This window comes from Puntigrus tetrazona, chromosome 15, assembly GCF_018831695.1.
Source record: "Puntigrus tetrazona isolate hp1 chromosome 15, ASM1883169v1, whole genome shotgun sequence".
NCBI lineage: Eukaryota > Metazoa > Chordata > Actinopteri > Cypriniformes > Cyprinidae > Puntigrus > Puntigrus tetrazona.
In genome coordinates this window covers 10,621,466-10,640,488 of record NC_056713.1, presented here as the reverse complement: position 1 = coordinate 10,640,488, position 19,023 = coordinate 10,621,466, and the positions used below count along the sequence as shown (strand labels likewise).

General features: G+C 36.5%; 1 protein-coding gene across 2 annotated transcripts in view; it reads left to right on the top strand.

The window, feature by feature from the left end:
- Nucleotides 1-2,539: 2,539 nt before the first annotated feature.
- Nucleotides 2,540-19,023, top strand: part of phldb1b (pleckstrin homology-like domain, family B, member 1b) — a 55,747-nt gene continuing 39,263 nt past the window's right edge. Inside the window, exons 1-5 of one of the 2 annotated variants that reach the window (XM_043259252.1) lie at nucleotides 2,540-2,677; nucleotides 4,555-4,653; nucleotides 8,276-8,399; nucleotides 10,076-10,246; nucleotides 17,744-17,869. In XM_043259252.1, the coding sequence (XP_043115187.1) occupies nucleotides 2,642-2,677; nucleotides 4,555-4,653; nucleotides 8,276-8,399; nucleotides 10,076-10,246; nucleotides 17,744-17,869 (556 nt within the window). In that variant the 5' untranslated portion in view covers nucleotides 2,540-2,641. Of the gene's footprint in view, nucleotides 2,678-4,554; nucleotides 4,654-8,275; nucleotides 8,400-10,075; nucleotides 10,247-10,857; nucleotides 11,197-17,743; nucleotides 17,870-19,023 lie in introns of those variants that run through there. The other variant, XM_043259253.1, reaches the window with a different exon arrangement.

Sequence of the window (19,023 nt, the reverse complement as noted above, 5' to 3'; positions counted from 1 at the left end):
GTCCAATAATGACAAGCAGTTGAGATACAGAGGCTTCCTGTTCCACATTTTGATAGGCAGTTGTATTCAGTCTATATCGTGTGCTGCAAATGCCTGCAATTTTTCATATTTTCTCAAATGATCGTTATTTGAAACTTTTTAAATTTCATTTTTAGAGACATTTTAGGGGTAAAATAATCAAATCCAACCTAAATGCACAGAATATTTGTGAAGAGATGTACGCTTAAAATCCCACTGAACTGCTTTGCAACATGTTATTCAGAGCGTTGACAGGGCGGGACAAATAGAGCACCTTTTTTTAAATAGCCAATAGAAGTGAGAAAATGTAAGTTAGAACATTTATATCTTCTAAATTCTAATTTTGCCATTGTTTTGAAGCACATGTAGCTCAAAGCTTTTTAAATTTCATGGGGACTTTAGCTGCCATGATTATATAACTAATGTTGTTACTGTGTGAAACACATTTAGATCTAATTAAAAATATATTCATTAATATTAATCCTATTTTTCTTCATTGATGTCGTTATTGTGCCAGTGATTTTTTTAATTGAAACATTTTACAACCTGGATATTTTAGGGAAGAAATAATTAACATAAATAATGTAATACATTTTTTTTCAGAATATTATTTTAAGATTTGTATGTGTATGTGTGTGTATTAATATAATTCATATCACGTTTGTATTATATTGTTTAACAATATATTATATAGGATTTAAAATATATATATATATATATATATATATATATATATATATATATATATATATATATATATATATATATTATCAAACCATATTTCATATAAAAATCCTTTATTGATTTTATTATTATATATTTATAGCATATTTCATATTTTATCATGTTGCAGTCATATAGTATTAGAGCAGAGCTTTGCCACCAGGTGGAGGTCTCTGCGCAGGGAGATTACAGAAGATAACACTATTGAAAAAGCTCATCATCTCCCTCTTTCTCTTGTGCTCTGTCCCTGTACTTTCAAGCCTGAAATTCCACTGATGAATAATCCACTTCGCCTCAGGGCAGGAACTAGAAAGCTGTTATTACCTCTCAACGGCCAGGACTCGCTGCGAGCGTCTTCCCCACATTTCCTCACTATCTTATAAACCAATTACAAAGTTCTTCTCCTTCAGCATTTCCTCAGCATACAGAATATTATCTGGAAGGGAAATCCTTTAAAACAAACCTCAGCAATATGTATGAGAGAGTGGATCGCATGTGGTGGAGCATCTACGTTCCAAAAACCACCACCATGTCTTTCCATTCAGAGATGTGTCTACCATTAATCCGTGGCCTCCTTCCAGCCCACAGTGCTGTCATTCTGAGAAGGGCTGAATGTTGTGTCATCCGCTCTTTCAGAGCGATTCAAAAACTCTTCTCTGAACACGACGCTTAAGTGTTATGGAAGCAAGCGCCTGGGCCTGAAAAAGTTTGAAAGTTTGAACACTTTTACTCCAAACAAATTTTTCTTTTTGCCATGTTTGCAACAGTTTTACTTAAATAATTTTTCCCCATAACTTTTTTAAAAAACAATATATTTTTAAGTTATGCTCTATTGGGAAAAGTTTTACCCTATTGGGGAAAAAAATAAATTAAAATTGTATAATAATAATAATAATAATAATAATAATAATGTAGGCATAATATAATAAAACATGCCAAATATCAAAATAATATAAAAATAACTCAATTAAAGATAAACAAATGTTTAAATTGTGATATGTCGGTTTTTCAAATCTGTAAATTTTAAAACAAACATTTTAATGTTTAAAAAAAATAAGTCAATAAATGTATTTTATTTTTTCAATTTCTGGTAAACAGACATATACTTGTGGAATACATACACTTGTGCATCATTCAGGAAAATAACGTTTAGAGGCACTTTGGAGTCAGAGAGCAGCTAACCCGACCCGCATGCCTTCACTCGACCACATCTCTTCATCTTTTCCCCCTGTGCTCTTCAGGCAGGGTGCAGCATCCACAGACAGCGTCTCTCCCATCCGAGCACGCTGAAGAGAGACAATAACAGCCTTTATGCTGCATGCTGGAAAAATGTGCTGTCCCTCGCATTGTTGGGCCTGATAATGTGCGAGTGTGCGCAATTTGGAACAGAATCAAACTCCAGATAAAGACACTAGTAGGGAAATGTGACTCATTGCCTTTTAGATCGAGCAAATCGGCTTTGATGAGCTAAAGGCATGTGGCAATAACAGAGTTTTGGAGTGTGATCAAACCCAATCTCAATCTGTCGGATCTTCTGTCTGTCTGCCTTTCACAGTCCGTCTTTGTATATTTCCCACATGACCTACATATACTTCCATTATTACCCTCTTGTGTTTGCTTCAACTTGTTAAACTTCCTCTCTTCGCTGTAATTCGCCCGTCTTCCTTTTTGAAGCCATCCTTTCATTGACCAGCGCACCAACATCTGTTATCAGGGCTGTAGCCGACAGGCAGGAATGTGGGATTTAGCTCAAAGCAGCAAGTACGGGCAGGTCTGTACTGTTTTGAATAGGAACATGTATCCTCTAAATGAAGATGTTGAAGAACTAGAGGCAGAAAATAGCTCAGTAAGACATCAGGGACTTTGATATAGCCGTATAAGCTATATTTGATGCTTAGAAATGGAGGCGTTGCGCTTGCTGGATAACTGGATTAAGGTAAATGTGTATTATTTGTTTTCTACTTCACATTTTAAAAAGCAAGGCAGTTGTTTCTCATCTCATTTTTTCTCGATAGATGCACGCTCTCTCTACCGGTTTTTAAATTTTTAAAACCTCATCAGTATTTAATGTGTAGGCAATTCAGGCTACTTTTTAGATCGAGTTTTTTGAATTATACAAGGGTCAGTTTGTTCGGGTTAAGTGGTTTCAAATATTTAAAGGTTAGATTTGTGTGAAATTTGATGCAGTGCCAAGCAATTGCGATACTTCTAACAATCTCATAACAAAGGTGCTATCGGTGAATCTCAAAAAGTAATTACAGTAGGCCTACTTACCTCAGGTTATATGCAGTTATAGGTTGGGTTTCTTTGAACTCCTTTCACCACAAGCCTTCTTCTAGATTCGAAGCTGCAAAAGCTACGATCCCCATCTACATCGCTCGAGCTTGAGCTTGAGGTTGTTTACACTGGACAAAGCGACCGCTGCTAATCATTTGAAATCTGTGTCATAAATAGAATATGTCGCGGGACATGCATTTCATACAGCATTACCGAATGGCCTATATGTCTTATTTTTAAAAAATAAATCCCTGTCTCGTGAAAATGCGCATAAATAGTACGCCAAATGACAACGAAAACTCGTGGTAATGATGCGCAAAATGGACGCGCATACCTATAACGCACATGTGTTTTGTTTGGCATGCGTGTAGCGTAACGTGCAGCTTTTGCGTTCATACGAAAATAGACTGTTGTGTGTTTGATACGACGTGATTCCACAGAAGAAAAAAACCGTTCCCCAAAGAAAATTTCAGTTCAGTTTGAAGAACAAGAAGATGGTGATGATACATTTAAAGAACCTTTTGGTCAATGGAAAGGGTCTGTGGATGTTAAACACTCTTTATTTTATGAGAGGTAACGGACCAATTCTCACGATTAACTAGTTGCATTATTATTATTATTAACATCTTGGCTGTTAATTACTTCTTATAAATCACATTTTTTGCATGACCATATTTCTACATCCCTAATATCATTATTACCTAAAGCTTAGCAACTACACTACACAACTTAAGGTGCTTCACGATGCTACTTTTTTGCCTAAATGGTCTTATAAAGAACCTTTAACATTTGTTTTTTTTGGCGAGAGACCGAATGGTTCTTTGTGTAACCAAAAATGGTTCTTCTGTGTCATCGCTGTGAAGAACCTTTTTAAAGCACCTTTGTTTTTTAAGAATTAAGAGTTTAATTGAGGCAAAGGTTGTTGTTAATGGTTTGTTAATGGAGAATTGGACCTTAACATAAAGTGTGACCGTGTAAACAACGCATTTCTGTGTGCGACTAGCCAACAGGTAAACGCACCAATTTAAACACTACAGTGACTGTATACATTGCGCTGCGGTTGAACTCAAAGCAAGCATATTGAGTAAGAGTGCAGGAATGTCAGGTCAGGAAGGTCTGTATGTGCGTGTCAGAGGAAAAGGCAGCTTCTGGCCGGTAAGAGTCAGAGTGAGTTGGGCCGACGGGGTAAATCAGTGTTATCTGTTTGCAAATGCCATTTGTGTGAGTGCAGACTCTATTCATCGGGGCAGTGAGTCAGCTGAGGATGCAGACAGGGAATGCCGGAGGCTGCATTTCTCCCACTCGCACTATTGTGTGTAATGTAGACTCTTGACTGGCTTAGTTGTCATCTGCAATAGACAAGACAATGAACGCGTACACTTACGGAAGCATGTACAGTGGCTTTAAAAATGGATGGTTCAGCCACAAAATGAAAAACTGTTGTCATTTCTCACCTCAAGTTGCGTCAAGAGTGAAACATATTGGTGGATATTAGGTTTATGAGGTTGTTTCAACACTGTTTTTTGTGTTTGGCAGGATTCTCATGTCTCTGAGCGAGTAAGTGATAACACGCTGGTCATGGATAGTTTGAACCAAAATCTTACCAGTGGACACCAGTCTCATCAAGTGCTCCAGGTGAGATCAAACTTTAATTACCACACGTGACAACACTTTATGTAAAGTTGTTTGTTTACTTGTTTATCAGGGAAATACAACATTTTTTCAACAAGGATGCATTACATTGATAAAATGTGTATATATGTGTACATGTTTACTATTTGCTTGTTTACTTTAAAAGTGGCATTATAATTGTTAGACAGTATGATGTTAAATTTTTTTCTAATAATATATAACAGCAAAAATATAAAATAATAGAAAAAACAGCAAGGATATGTTAAAATGGTAAAAAATGATATATTAAAAAGTATATATTTTCAATAAATACTGTTCTTTTTTATTCACCTAATAGTCCTGAAGAGAAGTATAATAGGTTTCAAAAGGATAATAAATAAATAAGCAGCACGGCTGTTTTCAACAAATAATAAATAAATCAGCATATTAAAATGATTTCTGAAGGATCATGTGGAACTGGAGTAATGGCTTTGAAAAATTTAAATCTTTTCATCAAATAAATACATTGCATATTATAAAGTTTTGTGTTTTAGATTATCGTTTCTTTGTTTCTAAGAACCATTGTTTTAAATTGCAATAGCATTTCACAACATTGAATTTTTTTTCTGTAATTTTGATTTTATTTTTTTTTTAAAAAGTGCATTGATGAGATACATCTTTTTAAAAACTTTTAGTTATATACACACACACACACACACGTATGTATATATATATATATATATATATATATATATATATATATATATATATATATATATATATATATATATATGTGTACACGCACACACTGTATATGCTATAATATTTCTTGTTTTCTATTCATAGTTGATATTTTATAAGCAAAACATATCGGCAAAAAAGAGAAGCTCACAGAGGTACTTTCTCTCTTGTTCCCTAATTGCTGTTTTTTACACTTTTAATGACAGTCAGAGAGTCAATCCAGTTCTGATAGCAACACCTTAGTTCAACATCTTCAGTGTGCAAGCTTTTGTCTAACAGTCAAGGTTGAGTGTTCATGATACAAGGTGACAGGCAAAGTGTGAAACACACCCTTGGGGGCATCATTACCATCATCGCCTTCTGCTTCAACATGGCTGCCACATCTATGTGGATCTCTCCCTGTAGTAGCAGATAATCTATGGCAGATGTGTTGATGGTTTCTTTATGAAACACAATGATCGTCTCTCACTCACATCCCGTAAGCTCTGCTTTGACCGATTACACTAATTGCCTCTTGCTAATCTTGTTTAAGCAGTCGGGTTTATCCTAAACCCAGCCGTATACCACAGCCCTGAGGTGATAATACGTCTTTAGTGGATGTTTGGGAAGGTGGGTGAACGGCAATTATCTGGAAGGCAGCTGCAACATTAAAAATAGTATGACTATATTGCAATAAGCCTGTGCAAAATGAAATCCTGCGCAAATTTACATATAATCACGATTTTGCCTTGAACAAAATTTGCTAGCAAAGAAGCTGATGGATTCAGCTAATTTCTAGTTGAAAAATGATGTCATTGCACGATAGCAGAATTACAGGGTACAGTCTTCCCCTTCCAGTCATTACCATTTCGCATTGTTGCCATGACAACCTCCCCCATGCTGAGCCTTTAAGTTTCTACGGAGGTCTACTCTCAAGATGTGACTGAAGGCACTTCTCTCACAAGGGTTGAAGAGAATAGTAAGATGAGCACTCAGCCGCCTGCCGAGAGCTCAGCTTGAATCACTACTTTGGAACTTCTTAATATTAAATCATCGTGGGCAATTTTAGCTGACGTATGAGTTGACTCACTATATAATGTATTTCAGCAGCACAATGGCTTTTGCTTCTCAGATCAGACACAGACATTTAAAGCAGCGGTTCTCAACCTTTTTAAGCTGAGAGGCCTAATAATATTCTTGAAGATGTTCGTGATTTACTGTTTAATGATTAAAGCGTTGGTTCACCCCAAAAGTGAAAACTGTCATTAACTATTCACCCTCATGCCTTTCCAAACCCGTAAGATCTTCGTTCGTCCTCGGAACACAAATTAAGATATTTCTGACGAAATCAAAGAGCTTTCAGATCCTCCATAGGCAGGAACTGACATGTTCAAGACACAGAAGAACATCGTCAAAATATATAGTTATATAACTAATTTTAGAATAAGTAAAACAAAAATAACGACTTCTCTTCTGTGTCCGTCTTCAATGTAGATTCATAACAGATTATTGCTTGCAGTGTCATAAAATTCAGTTTTAGCTGCAGGGTCTCCACGGGTCCACTTGCATCAGAAAACCTCAGATCTGACCCGAGCAGGGTTCAGGTCCAAAAAAATCTGCTTCAGACGCGGGTCGGGTTTGGTGTTAGCAGCATCGGGTCTCAGGTAATTAAAATAAATGTGCTTTTACGTGTGCTGGACCTGATTAGACTCAAATTCTTTTAAACATTCCTTAACCTACTTGTGTTCAGTTCATTTTTGAGAAATGCACATACAAAAGAAACAGATGAAGAAATCCATCAGTAAATCCATTACTACACTGTCAATGCAAGGTCTTTCCTTTTTGTGTGCAGATGCCCTTCACCAGAGATGAAGTAAATAAAGTTGCAAACAAAACTAGCAAATCCATGATTTATGAACCTATCGATTACATTTTTTTATGAAACTATCACGTTTATATTTCAAATCCAAACTCAGAGATAACATGTACCCATCAGAGAGCCAAAAATCTAAAGTAATAGGCAGATAAGTAAAAAAACTGAATGATAACTGAATGAGGCAGAGGTCAAATCAGTCAGCAGGACTCTAGGTTAAACCACTTTTAGATTTAATCAACAATCTTAATTTGTGATGTGAAGACGAAAGGTCATATGGGTTTGGAATGAAACAAGGGTAAGTAATTAATGACAAAACTATCTTTTTAAGGATGGGGGATTTTTTTTTTTTCACAAATATTTTTTAGTCATAATTTCAACCTAATAAATTTGAGTATAGATTAACTAGGATAATATGTATTTACTTTAAAATGCCCATTAACGTTTATCTATTTATTTATTTTAATCCGTTAACACATTCTGTTGACTTTAGCTCTTGTGTTGGTAGAGTATTAGTAGACTGGTAGGATTAAGGTTAGAATACAGGCTGGAATATGCTAGACGACTTTTAAAATCTGAACAGATATATAAAAAACTATTTTAAGTCATGTTATTGCCCCCTTTAAAGTTTGCTGTAGCCCCCTCAATGAAACCCATCAATGTAAAGGGATAGTTACTTACGGAATAGTTACTGTTTTGAAGAGCGTTCATGCTGCTCTCTCTCATACAATAAAAATGGATGGTGACCAGAGAAATACATCCTCTAAGGCCTGAGTAGCTTTCTTGAAAAGTCTCGCTTGACCACTGTGGCCGCCATTCACATTTATTGTATGGAAAAGAGCAGCCTTGACTGTCTTCTAAATAACTCCTTTTGGGTTCCATGCAATAAACAAAATGCTGTGTCCAATAATGCCTATTTCCTTAAAAATACTATGCAAAGCGAGTAGTGCATCCGATTATAAAGTATCAGAAAAGTAAATATGACTAAAGTAAATATTGAGGATGGGAACATGGCGACGTTTTCATGCTTGAGTGAATACTTTTCTTTTTTAGAGCACACCACTGGATTTGATTGAGACTGGGAAGGCCCTGAGGGTCCAAGCGGAGCGCCCGCATTTGGTCAGTTTAGGAAGCGGCCGTCTCAGCACAGCCATCACCCTTTTACCCCTGCCTGAAGGTAAGATTATTGTGCATTTATATTATACTTTTTCAAAAGGTTTGTTGTGCTACATCTCTACCTTTACGAACTTTGTGAAGGGGGAAAGTTGTCAAGTTTGTAAAAAAGGGGTAAAGTTCAGACAACATGGGTGAATAAAGGTATTGTGTGGGAAGAAACACAAATCTTTATATAATACCAGTATACACAGATGGCTGTGCTGTGATTGAAAAGCCAGTAACCCGACTCTTGAGCCTTAAGCGGCATGGGGTCTTTAAAAGCACCCTCTCTTAATTACAAAAGACCCTTCCTTCATTAACCACCCACCTTCGTCTCCACCTACTTACTTTCTCTGACACTGACCAGTCATTCATACCAGTGTCTCTTTTATCAGTGTCCATCTGTCTGAATTCCTCAGAGACACATTATCATGAAGCCTTTGAGAAAGGGCACGGAAGAAGAGGTTTTGAATGATTATTTCGTCTGTATTAGTCACTGTGGACTGTATTAGTATTATAAACTGATATGCTAGCTTATGTGATTCCTCTCAGGTCACAGGCTTTTATCTCGTGCCTGATAACAGATGAGGGTGGACGGGGGCAGATGGGAAGCGGGGTGAGGAATGTGGTTCTTCTCACTAACAAAAAGCAGGCCAACATTGGCGAATTAGCTCAGTTTAATTTAACATTATAGGCTCGACACACTGAAAGATGATATCTATAGATGTTACCGTTTATAGAGGTTGTCTTACAATGTCCAGCAACAGTTATTTTATTTACTTTATTATTTTGATTTTATTGATTTTTTTTTTCTTTTTTCTTTTTGTTGTAATTTTCTTTGTCATCAAATGATATAGTTTATGTCTGATGTAAAGCGATTCTAGTATTTTTTGACATTTTCAAACATTTTTTTGGCTGAGTTTGTTTTCGTACTAAGGCTAATTATTTATATCTCCAATATATGCACAATTAAATGTTTACAATTTTACAGCTGCTTTTTTTTGGTGCATGATTTGACAGAATCACAACTTGACTACAGATTATGCATCAAAATTTACCTAGAATATTAGTGAAAGATGAAAATTATAATTGAAAAAAAAAAATTATGGGCAAGATTGTGAGGGCCAATAGCTTCAAAATACTTATGTAATACATTAATCAATATACTTATGCAAATAATTGATCAAAAGTGACAGTAAAGATTTATATTTCGTATAAATGGTGTTCCATTCAATTTTTTTTTTTCGAAAAGAATCTAGAAAAAATGTTTCAGGTTTTTACCAAAAAAAAAAAAAAAAAAAAACGGCTGTTTTCAACATGGATACGAAATGTTTCTTGAGATTGATGAATGTTTCTCGAAATCTGATGAGACTGTCATATCAGAATGATTTCGTGTGACACTAAAGACTGGAGTAAAAATTACATTGCTGCTCAAAATTACATAAAAAATTTTATTCAATTACATTTTAATCAGCATTGCTGATTTTACTGTATTTTTCATTTTTTTTGTTGAACACGAGAATTCTTACAAAACATAAAAACAAAATCCAATGAATGTAAAAGTCAGACACAAACTCCCTGGCTTTTCACTGACTGCTAACTTCACCTGAGCATTTTTTCAACCAGAATCTCAAGACATGTTGTCTGAGGGCAAACAATCTTTAAAAATCAACATCCTGTGGGGGTTGTTTGTTTTAGGCAAGACCACTCTGGGTCACGGAGCCATGGACATCGACATCCAGGGCCCAGGGATCTCGGCCCAGCACTGCTTCATCGAAAACAGGGCAGGACTCATCACTCTGCACCCCTGTGGAAACCAGTGTAGCATGGACGGATTAGCGGTCACCAAACCTGTGCGTCTGTCTCAAGGTAAACGACAATGTGCCTCTCGTTCGTTTTAAAAGTCTAACCCTTCAGATCTTCATCCAAAGAATGTCAGCCATTGTTTTCCGTAGCATCAGCCATATTAAAATTCAAACATGATTCTTAAGTGTAAAATCTCACATGAAAGGGAATCAATGCGCCCAAACCGAAAGAAAGTCCGCCCCTCCTCTGTGTCTTTTGTCTGAGGGAACAATTTGACTAAACAGGTTGGGGGGAAGGGTGTGTTTTGGGTAATCTTCATTGTGCCAGCTTCTAGTGTTTCACTATTGTTTGATACGTTTGCCCTGAAATATTCAGTTTGATGTTCAGATTAAGAGCCTCATTTAGCCCAACCCTAGATTTTTATTATCTTTGCAGCCTATTTGCAGAGTCATAAAAGAGCAGGGACCTGTAGGAAGAATGTTAGATGCAAAAAAACCGAAACAGAAACCCCCCGTTGCCCCCCTGACATGCAGAGATTGGAGGCTCTGACTCGGGGTGAGCAATTACACCTCCTCCTTTCCCCATCCCTTATCTGAGAGGGAAATTAGTTGCACCAGTGACGGAGACAGCTGTTCAACTTTACCACCCATCACTGCGAGAGCGTGCAGGGGTTCAATGACTTCAGAAGTGCTCGGATACAATACAACACCTCTGGGTTTCCGTTCGCCGGACAGGATTGTATTTCTGTGACTGGAGATAGCCTGCGTGGTTTATGGTGGGAGGCTCCTCACTACGACTGCATACGGTGGATACTTATTTCAAGTTAACGATAAAGAAATCCGTTAAAGCGTGGGGAGTAATTGATGGATAATTTTTGAACAAAGGAATTATACGACAAAGCGAGTCGCTCTCTGCATGCTACAGCTGTACAAAACCATGTGCTTTCCCATTTAAAGGGACAGATAGGATATTGCCTACAGATGGGATGGGAAGTTGATCGTTTGGATTTGAAAGTAAGTGTATGAGGACCTAACGCATTTGTCTGGGTGTGAATATTCAAAAACGATATTTTAAAGCAACAGATTTTTTTCAGACACATGCTCTCTGTTGTGAAAGTTCACTTTACTATATATTACCACGTTGGTGTGTTAAGATATATTTTTATCATTTTAAGCAAGGGTGCATTAAATTAAGACACTTATAATGTTACAAAAAGAAATCTATTTAAAAATATTAATCGAAGAATCTTGTAGAATTACGATTTTATCAAAAAAGCATTAAGCAGCACTATTTTCTACATTACTTTTCATTGAGCAGCAAATCAAGGATCCTGTGAAACTTTGATTTGAAAAAAATTTACTTTGCATCACATATATATGTAATAATTACTGTTTCTAGCACACAGACTCGAAATGTTTTTTAAGCGTTTTTTACAGGGTTCTTTTCGTATTCGCCATTCATTCGTATCGAAATACTTTCTACAAACACGAAAAGGCAGAAAAACAAACCTTTTATGATGAAAAATCTAAATTTTTCTATGATGGACAAAGTTCCGGAGGCGTGTTTTAAGCATGCTTGCCACAATGTGTATTTATTTTATAACGTAACAGAGGGAAATTTCGAAACTGTGAATTTTAGCGAGCGTGTGAGACTTCTATAAAAAAAAAAAAAGAAACCAGGTACAAATGAATGTTAGGAGCGAGGTTAGTAATAACTGACTAACATAAATGAAATACCATCATAATATGAGTATACACAGGGTGTATAACCCACAATAAACCGGTGCAGATCTTGCAGAGAGGTTTTCTCTTGCATGTTGGCAGTGGCATGAGTGTGTGTATAGTGTTACACTTCTATTCCTGGTCAATGTGACCCAAGAGTGCTGCTAATCCTGTTTCTATGCAGCCCTTCCTCATTCTCCACACACTGTTTGCTCAGTCTGACTGTCCACACATGCTTTTATTTGTCCTCAACGTATATCGGCAACCCCGCTGGAAGAGTTGAGGGAAAGATAAGGGGATTTTTCCTTAATATTCTGCTTAAAGTACTCTGTCGTCACCATGCACACACTTAACCTCCTTGGCTTGAGTCGTGTTTAAACTAAATGAAAAAACATTTGCTCAAGACAGTTTCGCCCATGTCTTGGTCACGGCCTGCACATTTTGCATGCAGGACGATCCATTACGTTGCATTTTCACAGCCTTCGCATGATATAAATCGTTTTTGTTTTTATCATCCGCACACATAAGCTGCATCACCTATGGCTGTGAGCCACATGGTTTCTGGAATGTGTGGAATTGGGTAAAGGTTAGAATGAAATACTGGTTTGCTTAGGTTTTTGACCTTTCCAGGCGCAGTAAAACTGAGTGCCGTGGCAACCGTTGTGCGTTCTTTTTGGCATCTCCGCCTTGACGTCTTCTGTCTACTGTTCACATCGCTGTGCTTTCTGTTGGAACGGTTTGAGACCCGTGACTCACCACATTCTATGTCCTGCCAGCTTTATTGAGATCTAAACTATAATGCAATCATTTATGCAATGGGTTTGACACAGATCCAGCACTCATATTTTTTACAGATCTGTACCGCTCTGTTATCTGTGGGTTTGGAGAGTGAATAGTTCTGTCAAAAACAACCAAACTTTATACGCAACCCTTTTCATCCCTGTGATATAACAAGTCAGGATGAAGAACTGGTTGCACACAGATATCTTGCTGTATCTCTGAGTCACTGGTGTCTCTTTTAGAAGAAATCTGACCTCTTCCCACTATATCTGTGATGCACCGCTGGGGTGGTGCTACAGAAAGGTCATCTGTTTTTGTACTGGTTTCATGTGTTAGAAATGAAGAGAACATGCATTTTAAAACATTTTAGGAAGCTTTACTTTTTATTAAGCCTTATGTTCTTTACAGGGTCTAAAGGACCCTGAGGGTCTTTCTATCTCATAAAAAATTTACATTGAACGATAAAACAAACAAACAAGCAAAATACATTTTTTTTGTCAAGAACACAATTACAAACATAGAAAAAAATAATTAAACAATATATGTAATTTATTTTTGTAAAATTATGCAATAGCAAAACCAATTTATAAAAATAAAAATGGTATATATTATATTTAATATATATATCATACATATCATATTGTTAATAATGTTTAATGATGTATTTAAATAGCATACATTTATAATATTCAAAATATATTATTTAAATACATTTTAATGTAATATGATATGCCTTACCCGTTTAGCCCATATACATGCATACATTATATATATAATAAATACAACATTGAGAAAAAAATTGTTAGTAACAGTGATATTATTTAATTATTTTATATATTGTAATAAAAATGTATAATATATTGGAAATAATGTGTTTAGATACATCGTGTATGATGAATACAATATTAATAAAATACTGTTACATTTAATGTTATATTTTATTTATGACTAATTTTAACAATATTAGTTTTAAATTATAATAATGGTTTTCTATAAATTTCTTAAATATTTATTATCATTATAACTATAAATCAAAACATTATTGTGTGTATATGTATGTATATATCTATATATACATACATGCATATAGATAATGTATTGTTTCTAAAAAATATTTTTACGTATTTAGATGCATTAAATAAAATAAATATAAAATTAATAGTATACTATAAATGCAAAAAGTATTTTAATTTGTAGAAAGCTAAATATGATCATGGAATAATAAGCTTCAGTAAAGAAAATGCAAAGCTTTACTATATATTAAAAAAAATAACCTCCACAGCTATGTCATTTATTACTTCTCAGGTGTTTTTGACGCGGATTCACTTGCACTTTCTTTAATGAGTTTGGCTTTTCAGAGTGCAGTTATAGCTGTTGTAGAGGAATGGTTCATCTGAGAGCGGTGGGGAATCAATCTCTCTGATTAATGTGAGGGAGACGGGCCATGCATGGGGAACAGCCACTCCTGCTGTGCTTTCCAGATTCACGTGCCTCTCCTCACTCTTTGTCATTCAGCAGTGAGGCCTGTCTTCTTGCAAATGGCCTCATGAATTTGATTACAAAATGGCTCTTAGTCATGCTTTGCTGAGGATGACATCTATGACACGGAGAGGCTATTTAGTGGAGCAGGCCACAGCGTTGTGGAAAATGTGTCTTATTTCAAAATTAGTCATAGGCATGCTTTACACTTTGTTTTAGCAATATTTCTGTGGCAATACAAAGTGGCTGCAGATGCTCTGCAGTGGTTATGAAATAGGGATATTTACTAGGATAAATTAAGTTTTGTCATGATTTTGTAATTTTTTCATGAAGTTCATGATTTCTGCCCCCCAACCCCCTCCCTGTTTCTGGAGAAAATTACTGAACTAAATGTATCATTAAAAAATGCATTGGTGCAAAAGCCAATAACATTTATACTTGAGTAAAATATAAATATAGGCTACTGCATTTAAGTACAGTACTGGGTTTATACACCTCTGTTTATAAATGGGTTGAAAGGACTTCATTGAAAGCACCTCCATACCGATGGCGATGGACAGAATGTATATAGGTACTCATAACAACTTCTTAACTTCCACCAAAAATATCTATGTTATAAGTATCCATAATGACTGTCAGAGAGAGAGAGGTGGTCTATAAACAGCTAGCAGGGGAAACACCGTCCATGTTTATCTTTGGATTTTACCACTATTACATTTCCAAACTCAGTGCCCCCCTCAGAACAGACTGCAGGCAGTTTTGTGTTTTCGATGTCCATGAACACTACTTTTAAGTAAAATATAGGTTTGTTTGAAAATGGGTGGCACTCAGTAGCCGCTTGCAGCATGTCTGAAGTGCATGGCGGTAGGAGCGTAGATCGATGGATAGATTCCCTCCTCAGCAGGTGTGATTCTTGGCTCGTGTATTTTCCCTTGTGTGCTGTAGTGTTGTCTGATGTGCTAGATTACCCTCTATCGTTGCACTTCATAAATCTGCTTCCAGACTCTTCACTTAGCATTGTGGGTAAATCCATCAACCTTTGTGGCCAATCGGAGAAAATCGAATGGATTTTTACTGACGCCCAAAGTGCTAAAATGCAGGTTGGTCTTTTATTGCCAGCTGTATTTCTTCTTCATGAGACATTCGGCGTGTATCGTATTAACTTCTGTAATATTACTGTACTTAGTTTGACACCATGGGAAATTCTCGCTTCTCGTTTCACTGTTGGTGTTAGTCTATAAATCATTTCCTGCATGCCAAAGCTACTGAACACAGACCTTCTCACTTTCTGCCATACATAAACAAAGACATTACATTTGATATCCCGCTGTTCTCTGTATAATAGGAACTGTGTGTTTCTGTAAAATGACGCAATGAAAAAAAAAAAAAAAAAAAGCTTACAAAGGTGTTTAAGAACTTCTGGTTTCAACCTTGCTCTTCATAATTATTTAAAGACAAATGATATACATAAAGTGCCTGACTGGTAATATAATTTCATGTTAGCTCTTAAGGGTAAAGATGCTAAGGTCTTTTCCTGCTGTGTATTGATCGAATTGCAGTCTGAGCTGTGGTCTGGAGCTCGTTTGAGTTCTGCACGCTGTTTTCTGCTGCTTTCCACATAGTGGATTGGTGAATCTCAGCTAAGACCAAGCAGACCTCTCCTCTTCTGTGCTATATAACGATAGAATTTAGCGTGCGCAAATACATATACAGTATCAATATTTTATAAATATATTTCTAAAAAATAAAATATAATATTAAAAATGGCCAAAGTGGTACAAATTTATATATAAACAAGCCAATATATTGGACAAGACTCTGATCCAACAAAATGTATTTTTATATGACAGAAGGTTGCATGATAATAGATAGATATAGATAGATAGATAGATAGATAGATAGATAGATAGATAGATAGATAGATAGATAGATAGAGTGTGTATTGACAGATAGAAAGACATAGAGTATAGATGTGTATATAGATAGATAGATAGATAGATAGATAGATAGATAGATAGAGTGTGTATTGACAGATAGAAAGACATAGAGTATAGATGTGTATATAGATAGATAGCGTAGAGTGCATATAGACATAGAGAGATAGATTGATGATGATGATGGTGATGATGATGATGATGACAGATCTTTTTCTCTTGCAGCTATGCAGATAAACTGCACAAGCACGCTCGTCTTCACAAGCACATATTTAGCACATTACTCAATTAGCTGCTGTGCATCATTTTAACAATGATTAATTTGAGCACGATGCTGTAGCGTATAATAGGAAGGCAGTGAAGCTGCTGTGGCATGTGAGTTTGTTATTTGGTGCTGCTGCTTGTCAATAATGATCGAGCTGCTCAGCAGATCGTGCTGATGCAGAGGACGCCACAGTTATTCTCAAATATGAGTTTGACAAGGCAAAAAAAAACAGGCCTTGCTGGAAACAACGTCTCGCTGATGTGGTTTACACCATAGACCTCAATATACTGTTATTTCAAATAAAACATTTTATGAGCAAGCATGTAAACAAGTTTGTTAATTAAAACTCCATTATAACTTATAACTCTGTTCAACACATGTGCTTTGTGCATTTTCATTTGCTCATTTTATTTCGCCTACTCGTCTTTGAATGCGCAAGCAGAGCGTGTCAAGACTTGAACAATCCTAGAGGAGTCTTTTTTTATGACAACAAACACCATCAGTTAACAATCCTCATTCCTCTATTCAGTAACAACGTGAAAGAAAACGGGTCTATATGAGAATACCACTTAAGCACATGATTTAGTTTACTACAGAGGATCTTATTTTTCTTTGTGTGCTTTAATCGTACCTTGCCTTGTCAGAAACTGAGGGGTAATCAAATGTTCTGCCTGGAACAAAAGGGCATCTGGCACTCGACATTCATCACACATCTGCTCCAGCTGGAAAGGTTTCCATGAGACCTTTACCTGCCTTGAATAAATGCGGTGATTGGCCAGATTAGCTCTGGCAGTTTAATATAGCAAAAGAGCTATTTTTGCATTGTTCTGTGTAACAGGGATTAAAGGAATAGTTCACCCAAACATTACAATTCTGTCGTAGTTTCAAACACAAACACAAAAGGAAGGTAAAAAGTTTGTAACCAGGCTGTTTTGGCTGCGTTGACTTCCAAAGTATTTTTTTTTCTACCATGGAAGTAAATAGTGACCCAAAACAGCCAACAAAATTAATTTTTATATGAGAGAAGGTTGCATGATAATAAATATATCATTCGCTATAAATCCAGGAAAACATGTATTTGCAAAATAAACAGAGTTTAGGTCTCATGTTCACTTTAATTGGCTTCACTACCAGCACTTGGCTTGTCTATTTTTCCCCTCACTCAGCAAGCCAGGGGTCTGATCTGACACCACAGTGTGAGATGTTTCTGCTTGTTCATGTAAAACGGGGGGCAAACATTCCTCTCCCCCTCCGTACCTCTCACAAAGTGGTGCGAAACTGGTCTAAAACTAAAAGAACATTTCAAATATTTCTTCAGGCATACGTTTGCTGCATTTTCATTCCCAGCTACATTAAAAAAGTGGTTTTGCTTTGTGTGCAGGCTGTATGCTGTGTTTCGGCCAATCCGCCTTTTTCCGTTTCAACCACCCCGAGGAGGCTTTCCGAATGAAAAGCATGATGCCCGAGGGAGGACAGACAGCCAGTGTGAAAAACTGGGCCCACACAGGTAATGCAATATCCCACAGGAGAACACACCTCAACTGCGGCATGAATTATCCAACGCTTACCACAATGCGCTCAAAGGCTGTGTTGTGCAGGATGTAATTTGTGTGGAAAATACATTCCTGTAGAACCTCAAAAGCTTATTTTTGTACTCTCTGAAATCACAATACAGAAGAGCATTTGTGATATTACACACTCTGTTGGATATAGTTGCCTTTTATGTATACATCATGCTTAAACATCGACAAACAAGCAGTATTTTATGTTTAAGTGCTGTAAGGAACAGATGCGTGTTTACAAAAGGGGCCATTTATGCAGATTTGGCCTTATAGGGTGTTGCCACATGCCTGAATGGCAAGGTTTGTTTTAGTAGCACAGGTAGCGGCTTTCAGCTGGGCATTACTGCATTTCCGTTTCTAACTGTTAGCAATGCAAGCCTGCCTGGGTCCTGAGTTGCACCATGCAACTTTTATGAGGAGCTCATTCCTGTGGGTCTCCTGACAGAGCTCTCTACATCTTCCACTCCCACTCACAGTACTACACAGCAGCCAATGTTTAAACAGAGCACATTTACAATATGTATTGAGTTGTTTTCCTGGCTTTTCCTTTTTGTGTGGCAGAAAATGACAAGTATAGCATACAAACACAGCTGCTGCAGTGTATTTCCTGGGCTGGTAATAAATTCCCTCCACCATGAAAGACATTCTTTTTGCGCACGACATACCGACTGCATTCCTGTGTAAACAACACGTGTGTGTACGTTACGTTATATTATATTATGTATATTGCAAGTGCTTAATTATCTAAAACTACATAGCTAAGAATTACGTTTTTTCAGACTCTATAAATCAAACTTTGAACAAATTCCAGATGCCAAAAGCACACAGATGGCTTTATGGGTACGCCATTTGTACAAGAGCATCTTAAAGGGATAGTTCACTCAGAAATTTTAATTCTGTCGTTATTTACTCATCTAAATGTTGTTCCAAACAGTAGCTGGTAGCCGTTCACATCCACAGCATGGAAAAAATATTCTATTGAAGTGAATGGTTCCTGCAACTGCGGTTTATCAGTATTCTTCAAAACATCTTGAGAAGATTTTTTGGGGTGAGCTGTCCATTTTATGAATCATGGATCTCTGCACTTGTTCATGAGGCA